The sequence below is a fragment of the Acanthisitta chloris genome, unplaced genomic scaffold, assembly GCF_000695815.1.
Source record: "Acanthisitta chloris isolate BGI_N310 unplaced genomic scaffold, ASM69581v1 scaffold12931, whole genome shotgun sequence".
Classification (NCBI taxonomy): Eukaryota; Metazoa; Chordata; class Aves; order Passeriformes; family Acanthisittidae; genus Acanthisitta; species Acanthisitta chloris.
In genome coordinates this window covers 22,862-49,037 of record NW_008655539.1, presented here as the reverse complement: position 1 = coordinate 49,037, position 26,176 = coordinate 22,862, and the positions used below count along the sequence as shown (strand labels likewise).

Sequence of the window (26,176 nt, the reverse complement as noted above, 5' to 3'; positions counted from 1 at the left end):
TCCAGCTCCTCTCCCCGCCCTCATCCCCCTCACCGTCCTCAGGAGGGAGGGAGGGATGGCGGGTGAGGCTTCCAGCGCCTCTCCCCGCCCTCATCCCGTCCCCGTCCCCTCAGACCCAGGTTAACACAAGTTCCAAATATTTAAAAGGGGTTAGGGAAATAAACACGGATTAATTCACACCTAGATAGTAGTAGTGGTACCAAGCCACCCTAATATGCGCAAGCAGAAATAATAACCTGAAATCAAGTAGTCAAAACGCTAACAGTGGGAGCCCTGAAACCAGCATCGATCACAAGCTATATCAAATGTATATTTTATTATTGTTATCATTATTATTATTTTGGTACTTCCTCTGCCACCTGAAATTACAGTCCCGCTTTTTTTTTTTTTTTTACACTGAAGCGCCTAAAATATTTACACAACCGTCTTCTAATAAAATAACAGTTAAATATTGAAAATAAGTTTTTGTTCTTTACTCTCTCTCTCCACAAAATATGTTTTCTGTATGTACAGGTTTTTATCAAAGAGGACTAGGTCCGATAGCGAACAGTTTTTCCATCATCAACCAGCGTCAAGAAAACACGTTTTCCGAAATAAAACTATGTCCAACTTATATACAAATAGGCAGAACAGCATCTGTTCAACATCAGCCAATGCAACACTCAGTAATGATGAAGACAGTGTCTGAGGCCCAAACCATGTACTGCTTAGGAAATGTGCATTTCTTTTTGTTTCCTTTATGAATAACTTCTTTGGTTATCATTGTTCTATTATCTTCTTGGCTGCACAATAAAACAGCACCCGATTAATGTTACAGAACCATGTGTATATATATATATGTATTTATAGATACTAAGTTTAGCACACATCCTGTCCCAATTGTTACTAGAAAAGTTCCACTGTAGATTGTTTAACACAGAGCTGCTCTTCAGAAACAAGCCCGTTAAGTTTCTACTTAACTTAATGTACTGCATTCTTCAAGCAGAATTCTGACAGACTTCAATTACAATTTTGCTTAAACACTCAGGTTTTTCCCCACCACTAACAAGGGAACCTGAACTATGCCCATTTTCCAGTGCATTAGCCTTTCTCAGAAAGATTTTTAAAAGTCTGAAATGATGCAAGTTAGGGAGAGGAAGAATAGACTCTGCTGGCCTGTTTCTAACACAGGCTCTTAGAAGGCAATACATTTTCCTGCTAACAAAAGTCTCCACTTTGCAAACCACAAAGATTTGCACAATCTGTGAAATTTCTTCTCAGTGGATGTAGCTGATGGCGCAGCTGAGCACCCAGTCTGCTGACCCTGGGCTGCATATGGCCCCTGTGAAAATGATGCATCCCAGCACGGACAGGAACTGCTGGGGAGTGTGCTGGCTGGCAGTTTGAGAAAAGAAAGGTGGCTGCTGCCTGATCTCCTGAAACTCAAGGGTGCAATAACTGAGAACATCATCCCTTATGTAGCAGAGCGAGTGAAATTCCACCCACTGGTCAAAACTAGCTGAACAAAACCCCTCTGGAACAACCCCCAAAACACTAAAACCAACCATGTACACAGGAACTTCACTAACCAGAAACTGAAAAGTGATTTCCATTCTCCTGAAAGGTTGTTCTTTAGTATCAGAACATTTGACCTTAAGTAGAAACTTGAGGTCATTTGGCTTCACATATTTGGCTTTGACAGAGAAGGCACTCATCTCTGTCAATGGGTCCCACTGGTTTTGAATTGGTGTGGTCCAGTAATCTGATAAAATCCCGTGATTTACCCTCAGTTTGCATAGTTAAATAAGGAAGAAGGACAGTAGAAAATAAACCCCACCATCTTTCAGATTCTGCTTAGGAATGTGGCAGAAAAAAAACCCAATAAACCAAACCCCAACCCATTAAAAAAAACCCCAAACCACCCTGAAATCTGGAAGATCTGAATCAGTCTTACAAAATACTTTATAAAGTTAGCAATACTCCTCTCTGCTGTGCAAAAAATCACGAGAAAATCAGTGCTGCTACCTGTGAAAGTTCTACAATCAGCATTCATATTCTGTAATTAAAGGCCTACTCGAGCTAACTCCAATCCTTCCTTAATTCTTTAATTCTGCAAGGTACAATTCTTCTGATATCCTGTTTACTCAGAGAACTGAATTTAAATTTATATAAATGGCGCCAGCATGTGGATCTGAACCTAAGGGAGGAGAAACGGTAATTAAACAGTAACATCAACTCACCTTCGCAGTATGTTTCACTAAAGAAACAACACTTGAATTTGATGTAATAAGGAGGACTGAAAATGGCACAAGGATAACATTATACCTAGAAGCAATGACTAACATGCTGAAGGTACACACTCCATCAGTCTCTGTCCACAGGCTAGAATGCTCTCCCTGTGTTTGCATGGTGAGTGAGCAAACTCCTGCATTGCTCAAAGCACACACTCCCCTAAAATCACCGAGATGGCTATTCCACAGTGTGATTTATTGTCACAGCACAGTATTTCCAGTGCAATCTGATTACCAAGGCAGTGTTCCTGATTCAGTGTTCCCATCAGATTATGTGAACCACAGTACAATCATTTTCTTTCTTCAGTCCTTAAATTAGGTCATTTTAAAATCAAGAGATCAAAACCTTGCTAAAATGGAAGGTCTAAAATGTACTGTGTAACCAATGCTTTTACAAACTGCCTAACATGTATGAATTAAGGCAAGACAGAACTGAAAATGTACTGTGATACTACAGATGATACAGTCACTATAACTATTTCACAGTTAAATCAGATTTTTTTTCCTCCATCTCCCTTAAAATGACAGCACAAAGACAAAGAATGTAATCATCTCTTTAAGAGAGATGACATTTAGTCTCTAGAAGATGCTGGAAATGATCCAGTATAGGCAAAAAAAATGTTCCATAAGAAGTGTGTGAAGATTATTCTTGTAATTGGGGTAAAACGAAACTTGGAAGAGTTAAAGGCTAAAGATTCTACTGGGACCATCTGGAGGGAACTGATAGCAGAACCACAAACTTCTGTAATTAGTGGCCTTGGAAGTTATCAGCAAAAAGAGCTCAGATAAAAACACCTTATAAGAATATTTGTACCAATTATTTATTCCTTCCCCCAAAACACAAATTAATTAAAAAAAGGGAAAAAAAGCAATTTCATTTTCCTAGACCTGGATAAAAGAATTATCATTTTCCAACAGGTAGTTTACAATCAGTGGGGAATAAACGAGCAGTCCATGTTTCCTGATTGATCCGATCAGGGTGTGCTCAGTAGCTGTCTTTATCAAACAAATTTATTTACAACTCAGCATCATCCTGCAGTAGATCTGCATCTTCATCATCCAATAAGAGGTCAGCATCCATGACTTCATTCTCTTCCATGACATCACCCAGCTCCTGAACAACATCGTCATCAATGCCACCAACATTTTCAACATGTTTAACCAAACTCATGTGATCCATGGGGATCAAATTATGCCCAGCTGTCCCAGTAGTTCTTGCAATAGTGGCTGCCATTTCTGCTGCCACAGCAGCTTTCTGAGCCTTCTGCCTTTGCTGTTCTTCTTGTTGTCTGTGAGTCTTCATGTGAGCATTGCGACTTTTGATTTTGAAAAAGACCCTAAATTTTAAAGGAAAGAAAAAAATCAGATAAAAATGCAATGCCATGGTGCAAATTTCTGGGACAAGCTACCAGATTTATACATTCTGATGGTATCAAAACTGGCCTACTCTGACTCAGCCAGTGGTAGTTTGTAGCTCCCACAGTTGCTTCAGTATCTATGCACATCCTCAATCTCCCTGTATTAGTTTCACAACAATCTTGCACAACAGGGAAAAAGCGAAGAAATACCATGTTAGGATGGGCAAACTCAAGAAACACAAGGAAAGTTGCCTGCTGTCATATCCAAGCCTGTGATAAAGCAGGAAGCTGGACTGTCAGATGTAGAAATTATAGCAAGTAAATGGATTCAAGAAAATAAAGAGTAAACACTGCAGGTGCATCACATCCAAAATGTCAAGCAAACCCATCTCTGACAGTTTTTGTAAGAGGGCATGTCATCTAGGGGGAAACTTCTTTTGAGATGATCAGAGCAAAATAAAGGGTTTATCACAACACTTTTCATCTGGAATATAAACAGGCAAACGCAATGCAATACTGCAGACAGTCAGATATATATTCACTTACCTGCCACACTCCTTGCAAGGAAAAATTGTTGTTGGGTCAGTCTCACCACTCGTTGTGCTGTGGGCAGGTGAACTCTTGATGGAGCAGTATCCACTCTGTGTACCAGATTTCTGCTTGGTGCCTGGAATGGTGCATCGTGTTTTCGGCACCTGATTCGTACCTCCGTGAACGCGAGCATGGCCGTTTAGCGCTTGTCGGGAACTGAACACCTGATGGGGAGGGAGGGTGGAGGGAAGGAAAAAAAAAAAGACAATAACAAAAAAATAAACCCCAAGAAATAGTGCACTGGAACAGGAACTACAGAAAGTAGGATGCTCAATGCTTATTACAGCAGAACAACTGTACAAGTCTAATATGCACAATCTACTCGGCCAAACGGTGCTTGCTCTCAGCAATATCCCACTAGAGTTAGAGAAACTTAGTCATAATAAAACAAAGCAGTGTTCTAGCCTATTATTACAAATTACAAAACGGGAATCAGAGCTGTTACCATTTAGTATTCCTAGTTGACACGCCATCTCAGGATTCAATTTTATGTACAGATCAAACTGCTTGTATTTTGAGAGGTGGGAATTAAAAGCAGGTAAAAATATCTGTCCGAAGATATTGAGGAGGTATCACTTGCCAGGAATAGTCTAAATCCATGATTTCAAAAATCACAATTCACTGGTATACACCCACCCCACCTCCTTGCCCCCTTAAATATACCAAACACACATACAGCGCCACAGTTTGGCATTTCACAGATGAAGGAGGACGAAGAAAGCGGAAGACCCTGAAGGGCAGGGAGATCTATAGGTCCAACAAGAGGGATAGCTGGTGGGTCAGGAGACTTCTGCATTTCCCTTTCTTCCTTTCTGTCTTCTTCAATCTCCTCATCTTCCTCTAACACTTCCTCTTCTCCACTTGTCTAAAATAGACAGTGCATTTAAGAAATGCTAGAAATATAGTCGAAGACAGCACTGGGTAGTAGGGCATATTCAGTTCTGGAACAGCATGCTGTTTAGTCAACTCTGCTTCCCATTCTCAGCATTTCTTCCCATCCTGAACAAATTTCTGGTCTTGCGGGAACTACCACTCCTCAATGGACACGCTGTAGCACATGAAACTCCACTGAAGTGGTGAAAACACCCTCCATATGTATTACGGAGCTGCGGCTTCAAAGATCTACAGATGCCAAGGTGCAGTCCTCTCCCTCAGCCATTAGAAAGGCAATGTACCCTGTACTCTCAGTCAAACTGCTTTAAAAAACAACAACCCACAAACCAACACATCTAAAGTAGTATTTGTGCTAGAATGTTAGAGCAGCCTTTAGGAGCATACATGGACATAGCCATAATTTACAGAGGTTTACCTGCTTCATCAGTAGCAAATTGCTGGACTAGAGTTAGATAACACAATAGACAAAACACTTTTATCCCATTACAGTCTGGGAACACAAATCTTAGAGTAGCTGAGGTCACAGAACGTTCATACAGAACATAATTTAGAGCTATGGAATAATTTTGGTTGGAAGATATCATCTAGTTCAACCTCCTCCTCAAAACAGGAAAAACAAAAATCATCAAGCGTTAAACTTTCTCATATTCTTTTACACTTACCAGGCATTCATCTCTTTTTTTCTCTAAACGTGTTCTGTGTTTCCGTCCCAAACGCAAGATTTTCTTCCAGGTATAGTAGTATTCCACACATTGTGCAACTGTCTTAGATTTAACCTGTAGTTAAGTAATTAGAGAAATAGTCCAGTCTCAACTTTTTGCTTTCATTCAACACAATTTTAGTATGTTCCAAGAGGCAGGCTTTATTACTCTGACATTCAAATGGAGAAAAACCCAACAAAACAGTTTGGCTACAGCAGAAATGCTTTTGTAGGATAGGTTTTTTTAAGTTTTTTTTTTCAGTCAAATTTGTGTTGACTTTTTCAGCTTCAGTAGATTTCTCTGGGAATTCTCTAGACTCTAGCCAGAAAATGACTCAGAATATACTTCTGCAGCTCAGGTGTACAATACCACTGAGAAATCTAGGAATTATGACTTGATTTGTATAAAGCCATGTTTTTCAACATTTGAGCTAACAAGTAGGGTATTGTGCCCTGAAATGTATACACCTTGTCTTTTCTGCTTCGTGGCAGAACATGAAAATTAAGCCCAAACACATTTTTTCTTTCTTAACAGATTTCAACTCTTTCTGACACCAGGCCCAATGCTAGGGACTCAGGTACCTTGTAACAAACTGCCAGAGAACACCAGGGTGAAAATGGACAACCATACTTGTCCCACACGTAGAATGCTATGATTTGGATTCCAGGTATGAAAACATTTGCATGTAATAACAAGAGGAACAGCTTTTTTTTATTTATTTATAGCTGGTTTCTACTGGTACCTAATGCATAGATGAATATACCCAATGAATATATGACTCCTATTCATGTTATTGTGCCTGCAATAAGCTGGTCTGGCACTGGAGGAAAAATGAAGAGGAACAGAATGCAACAAAAGAAAAAAAAAAAAACAACAATTGATAAAACAGAAATAACCTTACCATTTTCTGTACAAATATGAAATCTTTGCTGTAGGTGGACAATGCCTCTTTGAACAGTCTCCTTTCTTGATGCGTCCATTTGTCAGAGCCTTTAAAAAAGAGTGAATTCACTATAAATGACAAAAACTCACCACCTTCATGTTGATGTAGTATCTGAAACCGAAACCCAGGAAGCCTCAAGCACAAGCTAGTGACTGCTGCTACCTAAATGCAAGTAGGGCTGTACTGACTCAGACCTCGAGTCCATCTAACCAGTACTCAGTCTCCAGCAGTGGTCACAGGCAGTTGCCTAGGAAACAGTAAAATCAGGGCAAGCAAATACTATGCTTCTCCCTAATTCTTCCTAACCTCTGACAACTTCCAGTGCAGGGGATTTCCTGAGTCTGTTGCAATTTAGTAACTACCCTTGCAAGCGCTGACCCACTCTTCCTTTCAACAGATTAAGCTTCTTGTACCCTCTGCTGAGGAGTTTCACAGAGCAGTAAACTCTCTGCATGAAGAGCCACTGCCTTTTCTTCATCTCCTGGCTCCCACTAGCTTCACTGAATGACCCTTCATTCTTCAGCTGGAGGAGAAAGTGAACCCAATTTCAATCAGCATCTCCATGCTATTTAGGATTCCATGTCCCTTCTGTCACTCCCACACCTTTGGTCATTACTGTTGCCCTCCTCTTAGACTCTTTTCCAGTAATAAGACATTCCTATAGAGATGACAGGACCAGAAAAGCACACAGAAGTGCACATATAAGCAATCCACAGACTTGCAAGGTGGCATCATCATGTTCTCTATCCTCTTAACACTTGACTTTTGTTTTTAGCTGCTGTAAAATACAGAGCTGATGCCTTCTTAGAACCAGCATTATAATCCCAAACTCTCATTCTAATTGAGAATTATCACGACAGAGCTCATAATTCCATATGTAAAGCTTGTATTTTTATTCTCATATATGCCACTTTACATTTGACTACACAGAAGTTCATCCATCATTTTGCTCTACAGACAATAACTCTTAGAAGATCCTTTTGCAGCTCTTCACTTGCAGGGCTTGAGGTAAAACACTTAAATCCTCCATGACAGAGCTTCCATGTAGATACAGATTGTAGCAATGTGCAATATGCACCAAGTGTTTTCTCATCATTTAATGGAAGCTGTATATAAAACTTCTAAATATTGTTATTCTGCATTTGTTCCACTGGCCTAACTGCCCATGAAAATGTGAAACCAACATTTAAATTGAAATGAATTTATGCTTCCTCAGTATTAGTCAAACAGAAGGAACACAGAACTGCTCTACTGCATCAAAGCAGTGTTCTGTTTGTTAAGAGTGGGCAGCATTACATACATTAAAGGGAGGATATGCAAGAAGCCATAAAGTAGATGCCTTTGAAATGACTTACACTATGAGAAGATTATCAGAGTTTCTGAAACATCTTAAATTTTTATGAAAAGAAATCCCTAATATTCCTGTCAATGTTGCCATTCTCCATAGAAATGCTTGCCTCTGCACTGATTTCAATTAATCTGGAATTGGCACCACACATGGTATTGAACTCTACAGGTTACTTATGCCTATTAAAAAAACAAATACAGATTTTATTCACTGCAAATGTTTTGCTTTTCAGCATCAGCTCCCAGGCTTACAAGCTCAGAGCAGGTATCTCACCACTCCTTGATAGGCTGAAAACTACAAAATTAACTTTTTTGCAACCTGTTTTCTGTAGGCTTTTCCAGCACGGGACATAAGCATACATTAGTTATTTCCACAGAGATTTACACTTAAAGCTCTCTTAAGCATCGGAGAAAGGCACTGGCTTCAAGCCATGAGTTTTACTTATTCTGTTATCACCCAGAGATCTTTCTGCTGACATACTGCCTTTCCATCTTTTCCACCCTGAACCAGCGTCATTCCCTTCTTACACAACTTGACAGTCATTAGCATTTACTCTCCATTTGGGCAGGGCATGCACTGACTCAGTCCAGGGGGCTGCTCCACTATGCCAAAACATAACTTGAAAAAGCATGACAACACCAAAGGAGAGATTTTAATTTTCTCTAGTCATGCTGCTCTCCTGCCTCTACCCCACCCTTCTAAAATATTCCAACACAATAAAAATAATAACATAGAATCACTTCCAAGAACTAATTTTATTGTACACCTAGGGAGGATTCGGGCCTTACAGACTTTCCCCAATAGCTGTGGTATTAGCAGAGACCCTTATAAGATTATGTGGGTTAATTGGAAGCAACCTAATTAATAGAATAAATCCTGTGTAGGAAAAGAAACAGAAGAAAAGCTGTTTTTAACTCTGGTTGCTGGGAAACCACTTTTGCTCTTGTTAGCTTGAGGGAGATATAGAGAACGTGTATAGAGAGAGATCTGCAATGCAGCAAAAAAGAATTTTGGGCTTTGGAATACAGATAAAATTTTAAAGCTGATTTTTACTTTTTCTACATTTAGTTTTACCTGCCATATCGTTTTCGCACTGATTAACTGACAATAAGTATCTTTGTGTACTTTGGGCCCAACTTGTGGGTTTCAAGGGGGCTACACCTACACCTAGGGAGCCTCCTAAGAGGTGGCTCAAATTCACTACATACAGCATGATCCACACTCTATCACCGCGTGTACAAGAAGCTTCCACACTGCTTGAAGCACCTTATTTCAGAGATCATCTCTCTGGCAGTTCTCACTGCAGAACTTCAGACCTGAGAAATTCCACTGCCCCAATGAAAACAACTCACGTGTTTGCAGAAGTGTCCCTCTTGTATTAGATATGTTTTCCCTCTCTCTTCCCTTAAACACCACCCTGACAGATGGCAAAGTGTTCAGAGAGAGAGATTAGGGTGTTCTTCCAAGCAGCCCTGGGTCAGCATGCCCAGGTCTCTTGGCACACAAGAGAAAATCCTCAAGTTTTACAGCTTGCTTCCCTCACAAGCCAACAGGTTTCAAAGGTGAGCTGTTCACTTGTACCCTCATTCAAGGGCAATGCTAAGGATGAGTTTGGATATTTACTGTTTGTTGTATCAGTTAATTCTCATGAGTTGGTGTCATGCTCTCCTTCAATGTACTCCACTTTCAAATGTGGCAGGTCTGAGACCTGTGATTTCTGAGTATGGAGCAGAAAATCCAGAGTTAGCCCAAACAAATGCCACTTGAAGTTAGATTCAAGCTACTGCTGCACTAGACAGTGAGAAATTCTCATATGCCTCGAGTGGCTGATTATCAACCAGAAATAAACCTGCTGCATGGTGTTAGAATGATGCTGTCAATGTAAGCTGCAATCACATGTTGCATGCAAGAGCATTAGAAAGTAATGCTTTGTCTTGTCATTTTATGGTACTTAAATGCAGGTGAGATTTTGTTTCATGCTGTGATAAACAAAATTAAACTTTCCTGCTTAAGAAATAGAGATGCACTGGTGTCCACATGTCTCAGAGCTAGTTAACAAGGATTAGCATCATCTCATGTGAAAGATTAAATGAAACAGTCTTTCCTGGCTCCTCCCTGCAACCCAATAAAACACCTTCTGAAACTACTGTGAAGTTGCTTCAGTAAAGACTGTTCCTCCTCTGCCACACAGGCACAAATTTCTTAGCTGCTAATTAGATTGTTCACTGCGGATGAAACTGCTGAAATATCTCCTCATCTTCCTGCTCACATGCCCTGAACTATCTCATGTGTGATTTGTTGTCATCTCTTCAGAGAAGAGACCCTGGTCGAAGTTCCTGGCTGATATCCTCCTTCTCCATCCCCCTCCATGTCCACCCTCTGGACTGCAACACAGATGTTATCAAAAGCACTAGGCATCTTCTCCCTCAGACAAAACTCAAAACCTGATGTTCACATTTATTCACTATTGTTATCAGCTGCCATCAAACATGTTTCTGTTCTTGTTCTCAGGCCAAGGGGTTAAGGAGTTGCTTTATAAAGAATCCTTGTTACTTGGGAATCTTTCCAGTGTGTTCCTACAGCCAGGAAGTAGCTTGCCTCTATACTTATGTTGCACAATGACTGTGAATGGAAATGAATATGTGACGTTGGACACTGTGATTAACTGACCACCAGAAGACTCTTAGCTTGTTTCCTATTGAGCCTAAACAGGAGATGAAGTCTTAAATGTCTTATGTAAAACCCTAATCTGTGTATCTAAGCAGTTGTTAGCCACTACAAAGTGTTAAGCAGTAACATGGATGGCTGCAGAGAAGAGACATTTGCCACCTATGCTCAGGTGATGTAACTTAAGTCCAGTGGCTTCATGCTACATTATGTATTTTACAGGGCACTTCTGCTTCATCACCGCAATGCAGTTCTTGCCAAGTTTGTTAAAGAAGTCACCATCCCACACTTTTTCAGCTAGATTCACACAAAGAGAGGCGCTGTATGCAGTACTAAGCCACTAGTGAGAGTTACAGCACTGCCTCTTTGCAAGGATGCTCGAGATTATTATATCCATTTACTGTGCACCAGCACCTCAGAGAAGGCAAGCACGATGGCAGATATTTATGCACCAGAAAAATCAACATCTTACTGATAGTCAATTATAAACTATGAATAACAGCAGTTTTAAAAGGAGATCAAATTATTAAATGTCAGTATAAAAGAGAAAAAGAATTACTTGAGGCAGTTTTAAATCCATATAATCCTACACAGCAACATGGATGCAAAGTTCCTGTACAATGTCAGTCATGTAAAAAACTGCTAAACTTATAACAGGAGGCTCTGGGACACCACTCGGCCCTGTCCACATCACCTCTCTATCAGATGCTGCCATCCCTGCAGCAGACAGCAGAGAGTGCAGTGTGATCCCATGCTCCAGCCTGGGATGCCAGGCTGGGACTCTATACCAGCAGATAGAGAGCCTGCAAGGAAACCTACCAGCGTAGTGGTAATTTGCCAAAGGATGACACTTCAATCTCACTGGCTTTCTCAACAGCAGCTTTTCAAGAGCAACCTAAAGGAAAAAGCAGGGCAAAACAGAATTAGCAAATGTAATCAGCTGCTGCATAAAACTGCATTTAGAAGACTATTTGGTACAAGGATATGAATTAATTTTCTCCCTTTTCTGTCGTACAAAATCACATCAAATTACTCCAAGGCCCATTAACACTGTACCTCACAGAAGAGCACCTAATGCACACCTGTCCTGCCTTAATTAGCACAAATGTGGCTATTATTTAGCGACTTCCAGCTCTTCCCTCCTTTCTGCTTGCCACATACAAATATGTTTATAGTGTTTGACGTGAGAGTGTTAATTAATACTAATATTTAATGCTTGGTTTGATAGCATTAATATTTATAGCGTGAAGTCTTTTAGAATATCTGTTTAGGTCAACATCTGTCAGGAATGACAGCAAGTATAGCTAATCCTCCTTCAGATCAGGGAAACAGATGATTTGTGGCTCCCTAAAAATTTCTCCCCTGACAGTGCAGATTCCTTGTAAAGCAAATTCCACATCCTGACAGTAAGTTCAGTCACTTGTCTCAGACCTCTCAGATACAGCTAACAGAGCCTAAGGAAACTGGGACACAAGCTATACCCACTGTATTAAACAATCCTGTGAGGCTCATTCCAGCCCTGTGTTCTGCTGCATTTTGTTTTAAACTGGCTTTCCAGGAACTGGTGCAAGGGCCTTGTATTTCCCTAACACTGGACAAAATGGATGTTTTGCCCTAGTTAATAACATTCCCATCACTAAACTAATGCAAATATTTGAAATGCATTATTTATATAAGAACTGTGTGCAATTACCTCACAGTTCTGAACAAATAAGTAGATGTGATTGCTGCTACAGAAAAAAAAAAGCTCTTTTTATAAGAGCTAGACAAGGACTAAGCTCTCTGTGACCAAATATAAAGCCTGTGAAATATCAGGGCTGGAGCAAGCACTGGGAGACATTCAAAGCCCCAAGGCTATAAACTAAGTAATCTTATCTATATGAAATATACAGTAAGCCTTCAGAGAGGCACTGCTTTGAAATTTAAATTTATTAGAGAATAAAGGGAAAAGTCATTCCCCAAAAATGTTACAGGATGTTTAAAGCATCATTGCAAATCAATCAGAAATCTTTTTTATATAACCATATCTAAATCCATTTAATAAAGCATGCTAATTTATCTACAGAAGAGGATCATATCTCCTCTTTCAGCTCCTTATCTTACCATAATATCTCCTTTGGCTTCAAAGAGAGAGTGCAAAGCGTATTCTGAGTTAGTTCCTCCACCAGGTAACACACTGGAACAGCTCATATTTAAAAGGTCTTCCACTGTCAGAAACAAGTCAACATTTTACTGCTAATACAGTAGCCTGTCAGTCAAACATCTAGAGCCAAGGATTCCGTAATGTCACTCAAGGACCATGTAGTTCAGGGAAGCAGATTCTTTTATACTCTCTCTCCCCAGCATCTCATCTCCTTGTTTTAGGATCACTCACTGAGGAAAGGATGTGATGGGATTTGCAGAACACATCCTTGGGATGGGCCAGGCTACTACAGAGCCAGAGATCTGTGTGTAAGGCCGTGACTTGCACATGCCAGTGATATTGCTGTGCCAAGAAGGCTCCAGACAGGGTTGAAAAACAGAATGAACCATGCTGGAAGCAGGAAAAACCTCTGCTCAGGACTAGCAGAATCCACCAAGCCTGTCATATTTCCTCTCTACTGTGGTCACAGGACAGGCCCAGGAGCTATCAGCTGGCTCTCATCTGTGACCTCTGCCCTTACCAGGCAGTTCAGTACACAACTTCCCAGCAATGATCTTTCCCCTGTGGTTGCCAGAAAGCAGTTCAGCCAGACATCACTTTAAATGCCACTATATAATGCTGTTACTCTGAACTTGTAACATGCAGTTCTGGCCTCCTGCTCTGCATTCTCAGCAATTAATATTCTCTTGAATGCTTTGTACAGTACATACATGAGAAATTAATGTGAATTTCTTCAACAGGCACAGGCTGATGTAGGAACTTCTAAAATGGCAAGTCACTGTACCTCTTTGTTGGAAGATTTTGTTCTCCAGTTCAGGCCACGGTTTCCACACCAAAGTAGCCTTGTGCACATCTTTCTCCATTAGCAATCTGTCCTGCAACTCAGGAATATCCGCCTGGAACCTGGACCCAATATTGATTCGTCTATAAAGATGAATAAATAAGTAAGTATTCAACTGCACAACATGCAGAAAAAATACAAGTCACACTACGGTTCACTTTGTTTCCACCAAAACTTGTATTACACTGAAGTGGCAGGAAATTGTGTCAGATTGCTTTACGCAATGCTTTACTCCCAGTAGGATAAGTATTTTGAATACTAGAGAGAACTCATCTCTTGGGGGAAAACAAAATTTTCAATATGCAATTTAAACCATACTGAGACATCATACCTTAGGGACAACACAAGCTAGATTATATGCACGACTAGCAGAGGCTAGATGTCAGAAACAGCAACTTTCTGTTCCACAGAGAATGGTACTCTTCAGCAGAGAGCAGAAAGAGCCATTACTGCAAACTCCTGTTTGCAGTCTGGCCTGGGGAACCTACCAGGTAACACATCTCCAAAGAGGTGTTTATATAAATAAAAGCAAGAGTACTGGATCAGCATGTTTTCCTCACAGTCCTTTTCCCAGCCACCACTAACTGTTGCTTCACCTTCAGTGACTTCCACCAAACCTCTCCTAGCAATTTTGAGTGTGACATCTAAACCTCCCACAGCCACTTTTTTCCCAATGTCCTCAGCCACCATCCAGAGCAACCTTAAAAATGTGTCCAGTCCACCATCCAGAGCAACCTTAAATGTGTCCAGCCCAACAGGGTTTCAGGCAGTTGAATACTATCTGCCCAGTTTAAAACACTCCAGGCCACATGCTCTAGGTTGGAGCTAGCCTATAAAAGCAGTGACAAAAAAATACTGGGTTTCTTACGGTTCAACAGTCTGTTCTCCAGGCCCAGGTGTCACAGGAATGACACTTCCGTCAATACTATCTGAAACAGAGATTGGAGTTTGAGTATCACTTTATTGCTGTTGATGCACCACCTCCCAGGCTGCACTGTAACCTCCCTATTAAAATTAACATTACTCCAGTCTATGATGCAAAAATGACCCTTTTATCGATATTTAGACAGAAACAGTCTAAATTGTTATAGGTAACAGAAATATCTGAACTTGCAGAAGTTCCTACTGCCCTGACCATGGACGATTAGACACCTTTTCTTGTGAAACACAGAACAACAAATACCTAAATGAACCCCATGTCTCAGACCAGGTCTTTTCCCTCTGCTTCAGAATGCCCAGATGCAATAAGAGGCATAGTGGTCCTTTCTTGAGGTTGACTACATGGAAAGATCATAGCCTTACTCACTTATTAGGCTCCTCTACTCCCTCTATGCCTTAACACCCCCTCTGCAAAATCCAAGACAAAACTGCCAATAAAGATGGACTTTTTCTGTCAGGTATCAGAACGAGCCATGCATGTGAGCACGTATGAAAATCAAAGATGGACTTTTTCTGTCAGGTATCAGAGCCAGCCATGCATGTGAGCACGCATGAAAATCGTCAATGTGAGAACACCAGATGGGAGGACAGTGGTATTTCCTTTGTACTGCTACTCTGTAAACGTAATACTTACTAGAGCGACACAGGAGCACCCGTGGAGTTGGTGTCAGAGGAGTAAGCGGCAGCTGAGTATGTGAGGTGCTATGAGATGAAGTGATAACACTGCTGAAGAGACCAGACCCTTGCCGAACTGGGCTAAGCATTGGTGGTGGAGTGTAGGGGGGAAGCTCATGTGTCCGGTCTAGCAGATGATCTCCCAAGACACGGGGAGAGCGAAGCTGACTCTGGTACAGAGTGGCACCGGAGTGGGACATGCTGAGGTTGAAGGAAGGAGGAGGTATGAAGAGAGGTTCAGGTCTGTGCCGATACTTCTTCTTGTCCTGCAACGGTTTGAAGCTCTCTTCCAATTTTACAGCACTCGGATGAGGTTTTTTGCTAGTCTCCTAAATGAAAACACGTAGAGCCTTAGTATTTAGGCATGCTTAAATGTGGTTTGCACACAATACCCCACAGCTTTGGGCAATGGCCACCTGGCAGTTATTCAGGTACCACCATAACAAGCCTGGTCAGTACAGTATCTGGTGCTATGCAGAAACCTCAGGGGTGTGAGAAAAACCAGGACAAATTACCCTTCACCTCCATCAGCAAGCCCTCTGGGTCAAGGTAGGGTGAACCACAGGTACAGGCATGGAGAGGTTGCTGCCAGCTTTTGAAAATGCAGGAACAGCTCTCCCAGACCATGAGTCTCCTACACCTTTTTCTAACTCCATCCAGACGCCCTGGGCACTTCTATTTGCACTGAACATGCACACAGGCTGTTGGGAGATACTTCATTACCCAGTCACAGTTTATTAGAAACTTTATATCAGAGATTTTCAAATGCATTTATTTAGTTTGACCAGGAAGGACACATGAGCTCAGTAAAATTACTGCAGTACTCAGCAGCAGGAAAGGAAAAATATGTAATAAATTCAAATTCTTTGCCTCTTATCACTACATTCCCATCAGCTTGATTACAGTCCAGCTGCAACAAAACTTGAATTTAACTCTCTCCTCTTCCCCTGGAGGAAAAAAGGGTAGTAGACGATCATTTGGGAAATTCACACACTGTAATGTGCCCAGACTTCTACAATTTGAATGTTAAAAATCATTTAACAACAAATCCCTAGAGTCCACAGAAGCAGAAGGCACAGGAATTGTGGAAACATGGATTTCTGGGGGGTGAGGTGGGAAGAAACAGTTTCTCAGGTTGTGCTTTAAGAACACACAGAAGCTGCTAGATGAACACAGTATTAAATGTATACTGCTTTCAGGTGTTCAGACTATAGATCTGATAGTTTTAGGATAAACTTGGAAAGTGGAAGAAAATTTTTGACAGGGTTACTCCAGAATGTCTGCGTCATCTGGTAAATTCTACGACTACATGAAGCAAATTACTACAACGTATGTTTAGACAACATACATCAATACACCATGTGTGGTTCTTGACAATCTCATTCACTCAATAAAAATCATGTTAAACGAGCATTAGCGCTGTCACCCTTTATCCCTAAAGTTAGTAAGTTCCAGCTTGAGGAAATGTTTTTGATTACAGAGGTCCTGTCCTCTTTGTTAGATCATGGCTGTATCCTCTCCAACAGCTGTTGACACTTTTTCTCTGTAAAATAGAATTAAGTTTTGGAAGAGTTTTCCTTTTGCAGGGAAAAAATACGCAGCTTTACAGAGAACTTTTTTGATAATGGACATTCAGGACAGTGAACATTATCTGTAACCGCAGACATAGTCCATCAAGATGGTGAACATTTAGTGTTCAAAAATGGAGAAAGGGGAAAAACCCTAAACTCAAGGAAAAAGAACAAACAACTCAAAACCTAAAAAAGAGACACAGAAGGGTAGATCCTATTCTTTGATTAAGGGCTCACTGCTCTCTAAGTGTGAAAGAGCTGGTGTAAAGCAAACCAACTAATCAAGACATCTTAGAAGTCCTATACACCTCCATCTCCTACACTGCTTCACTTACAGTACAGCTTAGCCTCACTGGGGTTATGCCAACCATACTTTCAAAAACACATTGAATAGTAAAGAAGATAATGGTGTCCATGGGCTCTCAGTGCAGAATCACCTCGATATTCTTCTGAAGCTTGAGGAACTGATTCCCATTATCCAAGACAGAATGCACCCTTGTGGGCCTTGCTGCCACAGCTTCATAGACACACTCTGGGTAGACCCTGATAGACCTCACTTGAACTGTTAGCTTCAGCTTACCATCCCGTAGCCTTGCTGAATATTTAGTTCCTTCCTGCTGTTTGATTTTACTGATTCCATGAGCTTTGTGGGAGCTTTTCTGGACAGCTCAAAGCATGGTATAAATAAATGCAACACAGCTTCAGTTCTTTGGTATTTAAAAAAAAAAAGTCTCCAATGGCACAGTCTCTTTACAGAAGAAGAGGGAACTGTAGATCTTTTGATCTTTCAATGTTTCCAATGCTACTGCTTATATAAAAGATAGGGTCCAGAGAGGGAACTGCATGAGTTTAGTTTGCTTGGGCAATAACAAAGACTGCAAGCATAATTTTGAGGGAATGAATGCGCATTTAGCCAAACACTGGCAGATTTAATCACAGTCACTTTACATACGTTGCAGAAATACACAAGCCCAAGCCACCTACTCTGATGTCTCTAGAGAAGATCTCCCACTCAGAGCTCAAGGATTCAGAAAATACTGTCCCTATTCTTTAGAGGAACTAGAAATAGAAATAGAAAAATTGTACTGCTGAGTTACTAAGTATTGTGAAATGCTGGCTTCCACAGTAAAGTGGAAGTTTATATGTGAAACCTCTGTCTGAAAGGAAGAGGGAAAAGATTTTACGTATATTTAAAATTACTGTGTTCATCTGACTGAAAGGTCAGGATGGGGGTGATAAATACATGAATATTATAAGGAGTCACCCATGAGAGTGTATGCTGTCCCCTCATTTGGCCATCAGCCTCACATGCGGAAGGAAAAGAAAAAGTATCACAAGACTATTTCTCTGCATTGTACAGAAAATACCAGACAGTGCTTGTACTCCTCAGTAATCCCTTATCATGGTGTAGTCTGCCAAAACAGATTTGAAGGAATGAGCAAAATCTATTCCTACACTGGAATATGAAATAAACGCTGCTTGCTCCAGGACTCTTCCAGGAAAACAATAAAGAGCATTCTAATATCTCCTTCAAGTGCTCATAATTCCTTGTGCTGCGTGACAATTTCAGTTTTATAAGCCAAACGAAAGCACTACGCATTGCTATGTTTCCTGTATCAGAACTCCCAGCGATTAACCCTTAAGTTGATGCATGCAGAGAGCAGGGGGAAAATGTCCTCACTGCAAAACTCCGAATCAGCAAGCTTCATATTGGACCAGAGCACATACTATCTTCGGCTGAAATGAGGAGTACATATATCTGACTATAGAAAACAGGAAGAAATAAAACTGCTGAATTTAAGCAATAACATACAAATGTAGCAGCCTGAAAAGGAAAAAACAAAACCAGTAAAAAAGACAGTAAATCCCTTTGTTCTAGTGGGATAAAAGAATATCACATTCCAATTTCAAATGGTTTATTTTCAACTGAGATCTTGATTCCTCAGCAAAGGGAAAATTAATATTTCCAAATGACTGAGGAAGAAATGCTGTGACGATACAGCCCTTTTTTTTTGGTTTATGAGGAAACATAAAGATTCCAGAAAATATTCTAAGGTACAGATGTTTCAGGAAGTAGCAGCACTATAAGCAAAGGGATTTAACAAGCACAGGACAGTTAGTGGCAAGAAACACAGCACTCACAGAGGATGAGCAGGGGTTGGCCACTTTTGGACTGCATGGTGGAGAGTAAGTCATCTTCACGAGAACAGGCATCTCATCATCTGACACAGAGCTGGCAGGCTTGTCTTTGACTGTGGCAGTGCTGGCAGAGGGCTGCGTGCTGGGCTCAGGTGACAGAAGCTTTACAGGGACAGACACTGGCATGACGATGGGCGCGAGGCTATCCACCTCTTTAGGCAGCAGCTGCTGTGGTGGTTTCTCTCCTTCATCCTGTACAGACAATTAAAGGCTTTCAGCCCGAGTGAGGGAGTGCTGCTTCTGGATCGTACACTACACAATGTATGCACCGTGGCTGAAATGAAGTGGCCAGGGATACAAAACACACAACAGTGTTCTTTCTTGGGACTCTTTATTTGGCTTGAATGAAGCTGGCAGTTTGCTTCTGGCTTCTACACAGGATTCAGCCTTGGTGACAAATAATCACCTGAAGCATCTTTACAAGATAACTTGCAGGGGGGGAGATAAACACATCCTTTTTTTTTTTGTGACTACAAACACAGAATTCTCCATTGCCCACCAAAAAACACAGACACAAAAGCTGTGTAATTCTGGTAGCTCTTTGTCTTCCTATGGTATTCCTCATTAGGATGGATTTTTTTTTAAATATCAGGACAGGGAAAGACTGACAGGGCCAGTTATTTTTATGCAGAACAACTCGAACACATTTTTGGTTTGGTATTTGTTGATACCTATAGAACTAAAACACTTTGGAAGAAAGCTGTCAAAGATTCAACAATTCTGCTCCTTCAATTAAAGCCTGGGAAGGCTTCCAATAAACATCCCTTAGTCATCCAAGTAGTCCAAATGAAAATAAGGAAGACTTGATGTTCCTGGTATTTCTAATATAATAAACAAACATTAGGGAAAAAAATTCAGACACTCCTGACATGACTTTGGAGGGTGTTTCTGTAACGTGCAGAGATACAGAGAAGGACAAACACTGTCCTGTCCTCCACCACTGCCTCTGACTTTAAAACAAGACTTCTGGCCTACAAACTAGCAGAATTATGCGCATTTCTACTTACACAGGGTATGACATAACAAAACAGTGCTCAGAAGAACAAGTTTTGACAGCAAAGCAAAGCATGGCAAAGCAAGCGAACATCGACATGAAAAGGAGAGAACCAAATACCAAAGTAAAATGAACTGCTACCTGTTTGAAGTTGGGAGATGCTCTTACTCCTCCGTGTGACCTCATGTGACCATTTAGAGCAGGCAAACTCTTAAACTCCTTCAAGCATATTGAACACATTAGCTTGTTCTTCGCATCAGCTCTCTCAGGAAGTTCTCTGTTCTGGCCACTATTTTTGTTTTAATTTTTATAAAGCATGGAACAGAAGAAAAACCATTAGTTTGGCATGTTTCCTTTGTTGCAGAGGAAGCTTTTTTAGTCAAGGAAGTCAATAAAATTTTACAGCTAGGTGGTTATGAAGTCACAAGCAAGCACATGGGGACTGCTGTAGAATACATGATAAATAACCTAGATCAGCTGCTCCCAAGATGGGGGGAGAGAAAGTTTTGAGTAGGACATGCTCATCAAAATGTGGCCCTCAATACAGAAAAGTCTGAGAACCCATGAGATCTATCATGACGGACCTACATTTCCCCACTCATGACAGCAGTTAACAAGTATGTGAACACAATGCCGCTAGCTTATAGTAGACAACCATGTTGAAGGACACCTCAGCCCTTCAGAGGTGAGACCTTAAGAAAAAACAGAAGGTTTCTGCTGCCAAAAATACAAATCCAAACCACACACCGTCCCTTGTCTTATAAATGCAACACAGAGCAAAATGCTCCCCTGCTTTTGGTTTTTCTTTGGTTCCCTTCCCCGCCCACCCTGTTGTTTGTTTTTCTTTTTAATGAAAGACAAAGCATTTATTTGGTTTTACGGCTGAGGGGGGATGCTGGAAATGGTACAAACTGAGAATCACAAAACAGAAAAATATAGATGTTTCTAGAAGAGCAACAACTATTATGTACCCAGACTGCATTATCTTCCTTCTAAACTGCAGCACTCCTTTGTATTTCTCACATTTAAATTTAAAAGACAAAAAAAATCTTTTAGAAGCACCTTTGTTCTGGGGACAGCGGCAGCAGTCTGCCATCTGACAGTTGCACCTGCAATCAAAAGAGGAGAAAGGAAAAGAGAAAATCATTTTTCAGGAAGTTATAATGCATAAATGCAGGTCCTCACAGCATTATGTTTGCATTTTGCATATGATTTTACTAATATTAAAAGAATCTGAGTTGAGAGCCGCACATCAAAGCAGTGCCCCTGTGAGTATGGCTAGTGCAAGTTTTCTTCTACTCACCTATTGTTTAAAGCCTCTGCTCTGAACTAGAAGCACTCCTTTTGGAAACAGGGAGTTGATTAATTGCTTCTAAACCATCAAGCCCACAGGTGCCGAAAAATTAGCACAAACACTTTGTTGTAACTGGTCCCTCCTAAGCCCACAGGTGCCGAAAAATTAGCACGAACACTTTGTTGTAACTGGGTCCCTCCCCCCAAGAAACTGAGGCAGAACTTCCCAAAGCCTCTCACAAGGAAATCAGCAGCCCCACAGCAGCTTTTCTGTGCTGCTGCCAGCCTGGCCCGAAGCCAACCCAGAGATGTAGGCAGAAGTCTGTTAATGCAGTTCCCCAAAATATCCCAGAGATACCCACCACTCACATCCTAACCTCCTGACTCCTCCAAAACCATTTAACTTGTCCACAACTTGCTCCTTTTCTGCAAACAAGTTTGGCTGAGCATGGATCTAAAATATTACCTACCTGAGGCCACGTGGCGCTGGGAGAGCCTTGCTGAGAGCCTTTGTTGTTCAGATGAACCCCCGAGGGTGGCAAAAGAGTTCGATGAGGGACAGCATTACCTACAGAGTTCATCTCCTGCCGTGCAGGATCCTCCACGGTCTCTGGTGGAGTGAGGCCAACGTGGGAGTTCAGAGATGGCACTCTGCTCTCATTTGGGTATTGCTTCTGCTGATCTTGCTGCTGCTGCTGCTCCTGCAGTAAACTCTGGGGGTACAAGTGCCTGTACTGTTCATGGGGATCTTGGAAGCAATACTGAGGCACCGCTCCCAACTGGATAAGCTGCACAGGATGACTTGGATCCTGAGAGTACTGGTGTGGTTCATGCATAGTCTTTGGATCGGGTTCCCTGTGATACGGAGGAAGTGGCAATTGCATCTGTTGCTGCTGCTGCTGTAACTGCTGCATGACAGGTTGGGTTTGGTAATACTGAGCGATTGGCATTGGACACTGTCGCGGCTGCCGAGCTGGCGGCGGCTGCTGCTGCTGCATCTCCTGTATCGAGAGCCGCTGATGTCCCTGCTGGGGCTGAGCGTAGTACTGAGGCTGCTGCAAGTGCTGCATCTGTTGCGGTAAGAGCTGCTGCGACTGCATTTGTGGAATGTGTGTCTGTCCCTGCGGAAACGCAGAATGCATCTGCATTTGTGATAAATGCTGCTGGTAGTCGTAGTACAACTGTTGGTGCTGCATGACTTGCATTTGTTGCTTTTGCTGTGTGCTTGCAAAATTCTGATGTGTTTGCTGTGGCACTGGTTGATATCTTTGTACAGTGGAAGTTACAGGCTGTTGCTCAACCACTGGTTTCTGGGACAGCAGCTGCCGGAGCGCACTGTCACCAGAGTTATCCACCATCGAAGACTCGGTGTGTAAAACCTGAGCCATGTTGTTGACTTGAATTCTCAAATTTTGGTTGGCAAATACTTGTGTAAAGGAGTCCAATTTATGCAGGACCCCACTGGTCATTTTTTGCGATCGATTTTCACTGGGTTGAGAGTAAGGATATTGGTATCCGTCATGGGATTCCCCCTGCCCGAGGGGGCTCCACATCGCGCTTTGATTATTCAAATTGTTCCTCACTGGGACATGGTTTCCTGAGCCAGAATGTGTCCAACTGGTTTGTCTAGATGTATCCATTGAACCAAGACTTTTTGAACCTACAGGCAAAGCTATACTGTCCCTCGAATCTTGGGGAAACTGTGGGGAGAGGGGGGATGCCTGGGAAGCATCCATAACAGATGTCCCATAGCTATGATTTAGAGATGAAAGGGAGTTCATTTGGTGTTGTTGGTAGTACAAGTTCTCGTTGTTGTTGGCAGTATGGTTAGTTTTATATAATTGCTGGTCCCCCATTTTTGGTCACTTCTGTTCCAAACTTACAGGCACACAAACCATTGAAATCTTTATGAACCCTGAGATAGCTGAGTGAGGGGAAGGGAGGGGAGGGGAGAAGAAGCTAGAATTACTTATAATTCAACATGTCCATGTGCATCACAAGGACTAAGATTTCCTCCAGTCTGTCAGTAATTCCAAGCTCAGACTTGATGTTGCTTCACATCTTCAATAAATGGACCACAGCACAAATCCTAGACAGATCAATAAGTTCAGTGTGCCTAGCACCTGCAGAGCAAGAGAAAGACAAGGTAAGTGCTGGCCCTCTGCATAAACTGTTACTGCTCTTGCCTCAAAGGAAACTGTAAAAATCTTCTAGTTTGAAATACCTAATAAGATGCAAAATTGTAGCAGCTGGGCTATTTCAGAGCAGTTAGACTACTTCATCTCATCCCATTATCCTGCCTCTTCTCTAGTGCTCCGATAAAATCATTTTGACAAACCAATAAAAGCTTATTCTTCAAAACTGTCTTTTCCCCTGAAGTATATGAACATTCAAGAAGTTTCAGCTGGCCACATACTGTGCACTCATGACTAATTTTAGTCAGACAGTTGACTATCAAGCCAAGTCACAGACTGACAGAATCAGAGAATGGCTGGGGTTGGAAGGGACCTCTGTAGACCATCTGTCCAATCCCCTGGCTAAAGCAGGCCCACCTGTGGATATCTCCAGAGAAGGAAGCTTCACAACCTCTCTGTGCAGCCTGTTCCAGTGCTCTGACACCCTCAAAGGTGGATCCTATTCAGATGAACTTCCTGTGTTTCAGTTTGGGCTCACTGCCCCTTGTTCTGTCACGGGGGACCACTGAGGAGAGTTTGGTTCCATCCCCTTGACACCTGCCCTTAACATATTTGTATGCATTGATCAGATCCCACTCCCTGTCCTCTCTTCTCCAGGCTAAACAGCCTTGGAGCTAAACAGCCTCTCCTCATAAGAGATGCTCTAGTCCCCTAATCATCATCATAGCCCTCCGCTGAACCCTTTCCAGTAGTTCCTTTTCTTTCCTGAACAGGAGAGTCCAGAGCCCTCACCAGGGCTGAGTTAGAGGGGCAGGTTGACCTGCCTTGACCAGCTGGCTGTGCTCTTCCTAACGCCTCCCAGAATACCTCTGGCCTTTGTGGCCACAAGGGCACACTGCTGGCCCAGGGACAGCCTGCTGTCCACCAGGACCCCAAGGTTGTCCTCTGCAGAGCTGCTTTCCAGCAGGTCAGCACCCAGCCTGTACTGGTGCATGGGGTTATTCTTCCCCAAGTGCAGGACCCTACACTTGCCTTGACTGAAGTTCATTAAGGTCCTCTCCACCCAACTCTCCAGCCTGTCCAGGTCTTGCTGAACAGCAGCACAGACTTCTGGCATATCAGATAATCCTCCCAGTTTTGTATCATCAACAAACTTGCTGAGACCACGTTCTGTCCCTTCATCCCGGTCACTGATGAATAAGTTGAACAAGACTGGACCCAGCAGTGATCCCTGGGGAACAGCCCTAGCTATGGGCCTCTGATGAGACTCTGTACCCCTAATCACAATTCTGAGATCTGCTGTTAAGTCACTTCTCAATCCAACACACTGTCTGCTCATGTAACCCACACATCCTGAGCTTACCCATAAGGACGCTATGAGATACAGTGTCAAAAGCCTTGCTGAAGTCAAGGAAGGCAACATCCGCTGCTCTCCCCGCATCTACCCACAGCCAGACGTTCCATCATAGAAGGCTAGTCAAGCAATATTTCCCCTTGGTGAATCCATGCTGACTACTCCTGATAACCATATTTTCCTTCATATCCTTGAAGGTGACATGCAAGATGAGCTGTTTCATCACCTTTCCAGGGATGGACGTGAGGCTGATGGGTCTGCAGCATGTATGCTAAGACCAAAACAAGTCAATGGAAATCTCTTCTGATCACTTACACTGGGAGTGCTGAACACCAACTTCTGTTCTACCCTCTCATCCTTCCTTCTTTGTTTTGCATTATTTTAACAGACAAACTTAAACTGAATGCAGCCTTTTCTAATTTTGACTGTATAAACTGTAATTCAAGGTAACACCTTACAGATGTCTGTACTGCTTTTGATGAACAAAACAAAATATATAGGCACATTACAGGATTGTTTTACTATTCCACTGTACCATATGAAGCAATCACTGTGTCTACAGTCACACACATGCACAGAGGTACAATATACTTACGCAGTCATAAATATGTTTTAACATAAAATCTGATTCTGAACACAAAAATATTAGACCACAACCTTAGCTCTGCCTCATTCACATCTGATTTGCTAAACATAATGCTGTCCACCAAAAGACTCCGACGTACTGATGCCCTTACCTTTTTAAACTTAGAGGAGAATCCTCAGTCTAGATGGATAAATGTGAAGTCACTGATGGAGAAAATTTTAACCATTGCCAGATGCATATTAAGGAGGGTTTGTGCTAGTAGCAGCAAATAAGGGTAATACATAGCTGCAGGCAGAAAAAACCCTTTTTCCGCTCCAGCATAATGTATGACAGACATAGCTCCCAATGAAGAAGGCTTTCAGTGTGTACAGTTTTTGTGTAAACCATCTGCAACCATTAGCATGTAACATTTTCACGTGATAAATAAGGGCTGAGAATAATTGCGAGTTTATTTCCCCTTTCCAGAAATATACATTGCTGCATAGTTTCTCTGAACACACTCCCTTCCAGATATTTATAGACGAACAATTAAAGAAGATAGGAGTCAACAATGACTGGTCAGGCTGCCAACAGGATTTTTCAGCCACAACCCAACTTCAAAGACTTCCTATTAAAAATTATGAAGGGAAACTAAACAAACCCTCCACTAAACATTAAGAGGGCATAAAAATAAA

At 41.8% G+C, this 26,176-nt stretch overlaps 1 protein-coding gene across 1 annotated transcript; it reads right to left on the bottom strand.

Moving 5' to 3' along the window:
• Positions 1-3,073: 3,073 nt before the first annotated feature.
• Positions 3,074-23,283, bottom strand: TRERF1 (transcriptional regulating factor 1). Its single transcript, XM_009083956.1, has 13 exons — positions 21,898-23,283; positions 21,197-21,243; positions 20,276-20,423; positions 15,330-15,699; positions 14,625-14,685; positions 13,700-13,839; positions 12,876-12,979; positions 11,592-11,667; positions 6,716-6,804; positions 5,776-5,889; positions 4,896-5,084; positions 4,175-4,383; positions 3,074-3,607 (listed from the first exon to the last, which is right to left on the bottom strand). The coding sequence occupies exons 1-13, from the start codon at positions 23,281-23,283 to the stop codon at positions 3,286-3,288; spliced, it is 3,255 nt and encodes a 1,084-aa protein (XP_009082204.1). The 3' UTR covers positions 3,074-3,285.
• Between the last annotated feature and the right edge of the window lie 2,893 nt (positions 23,284-26,176).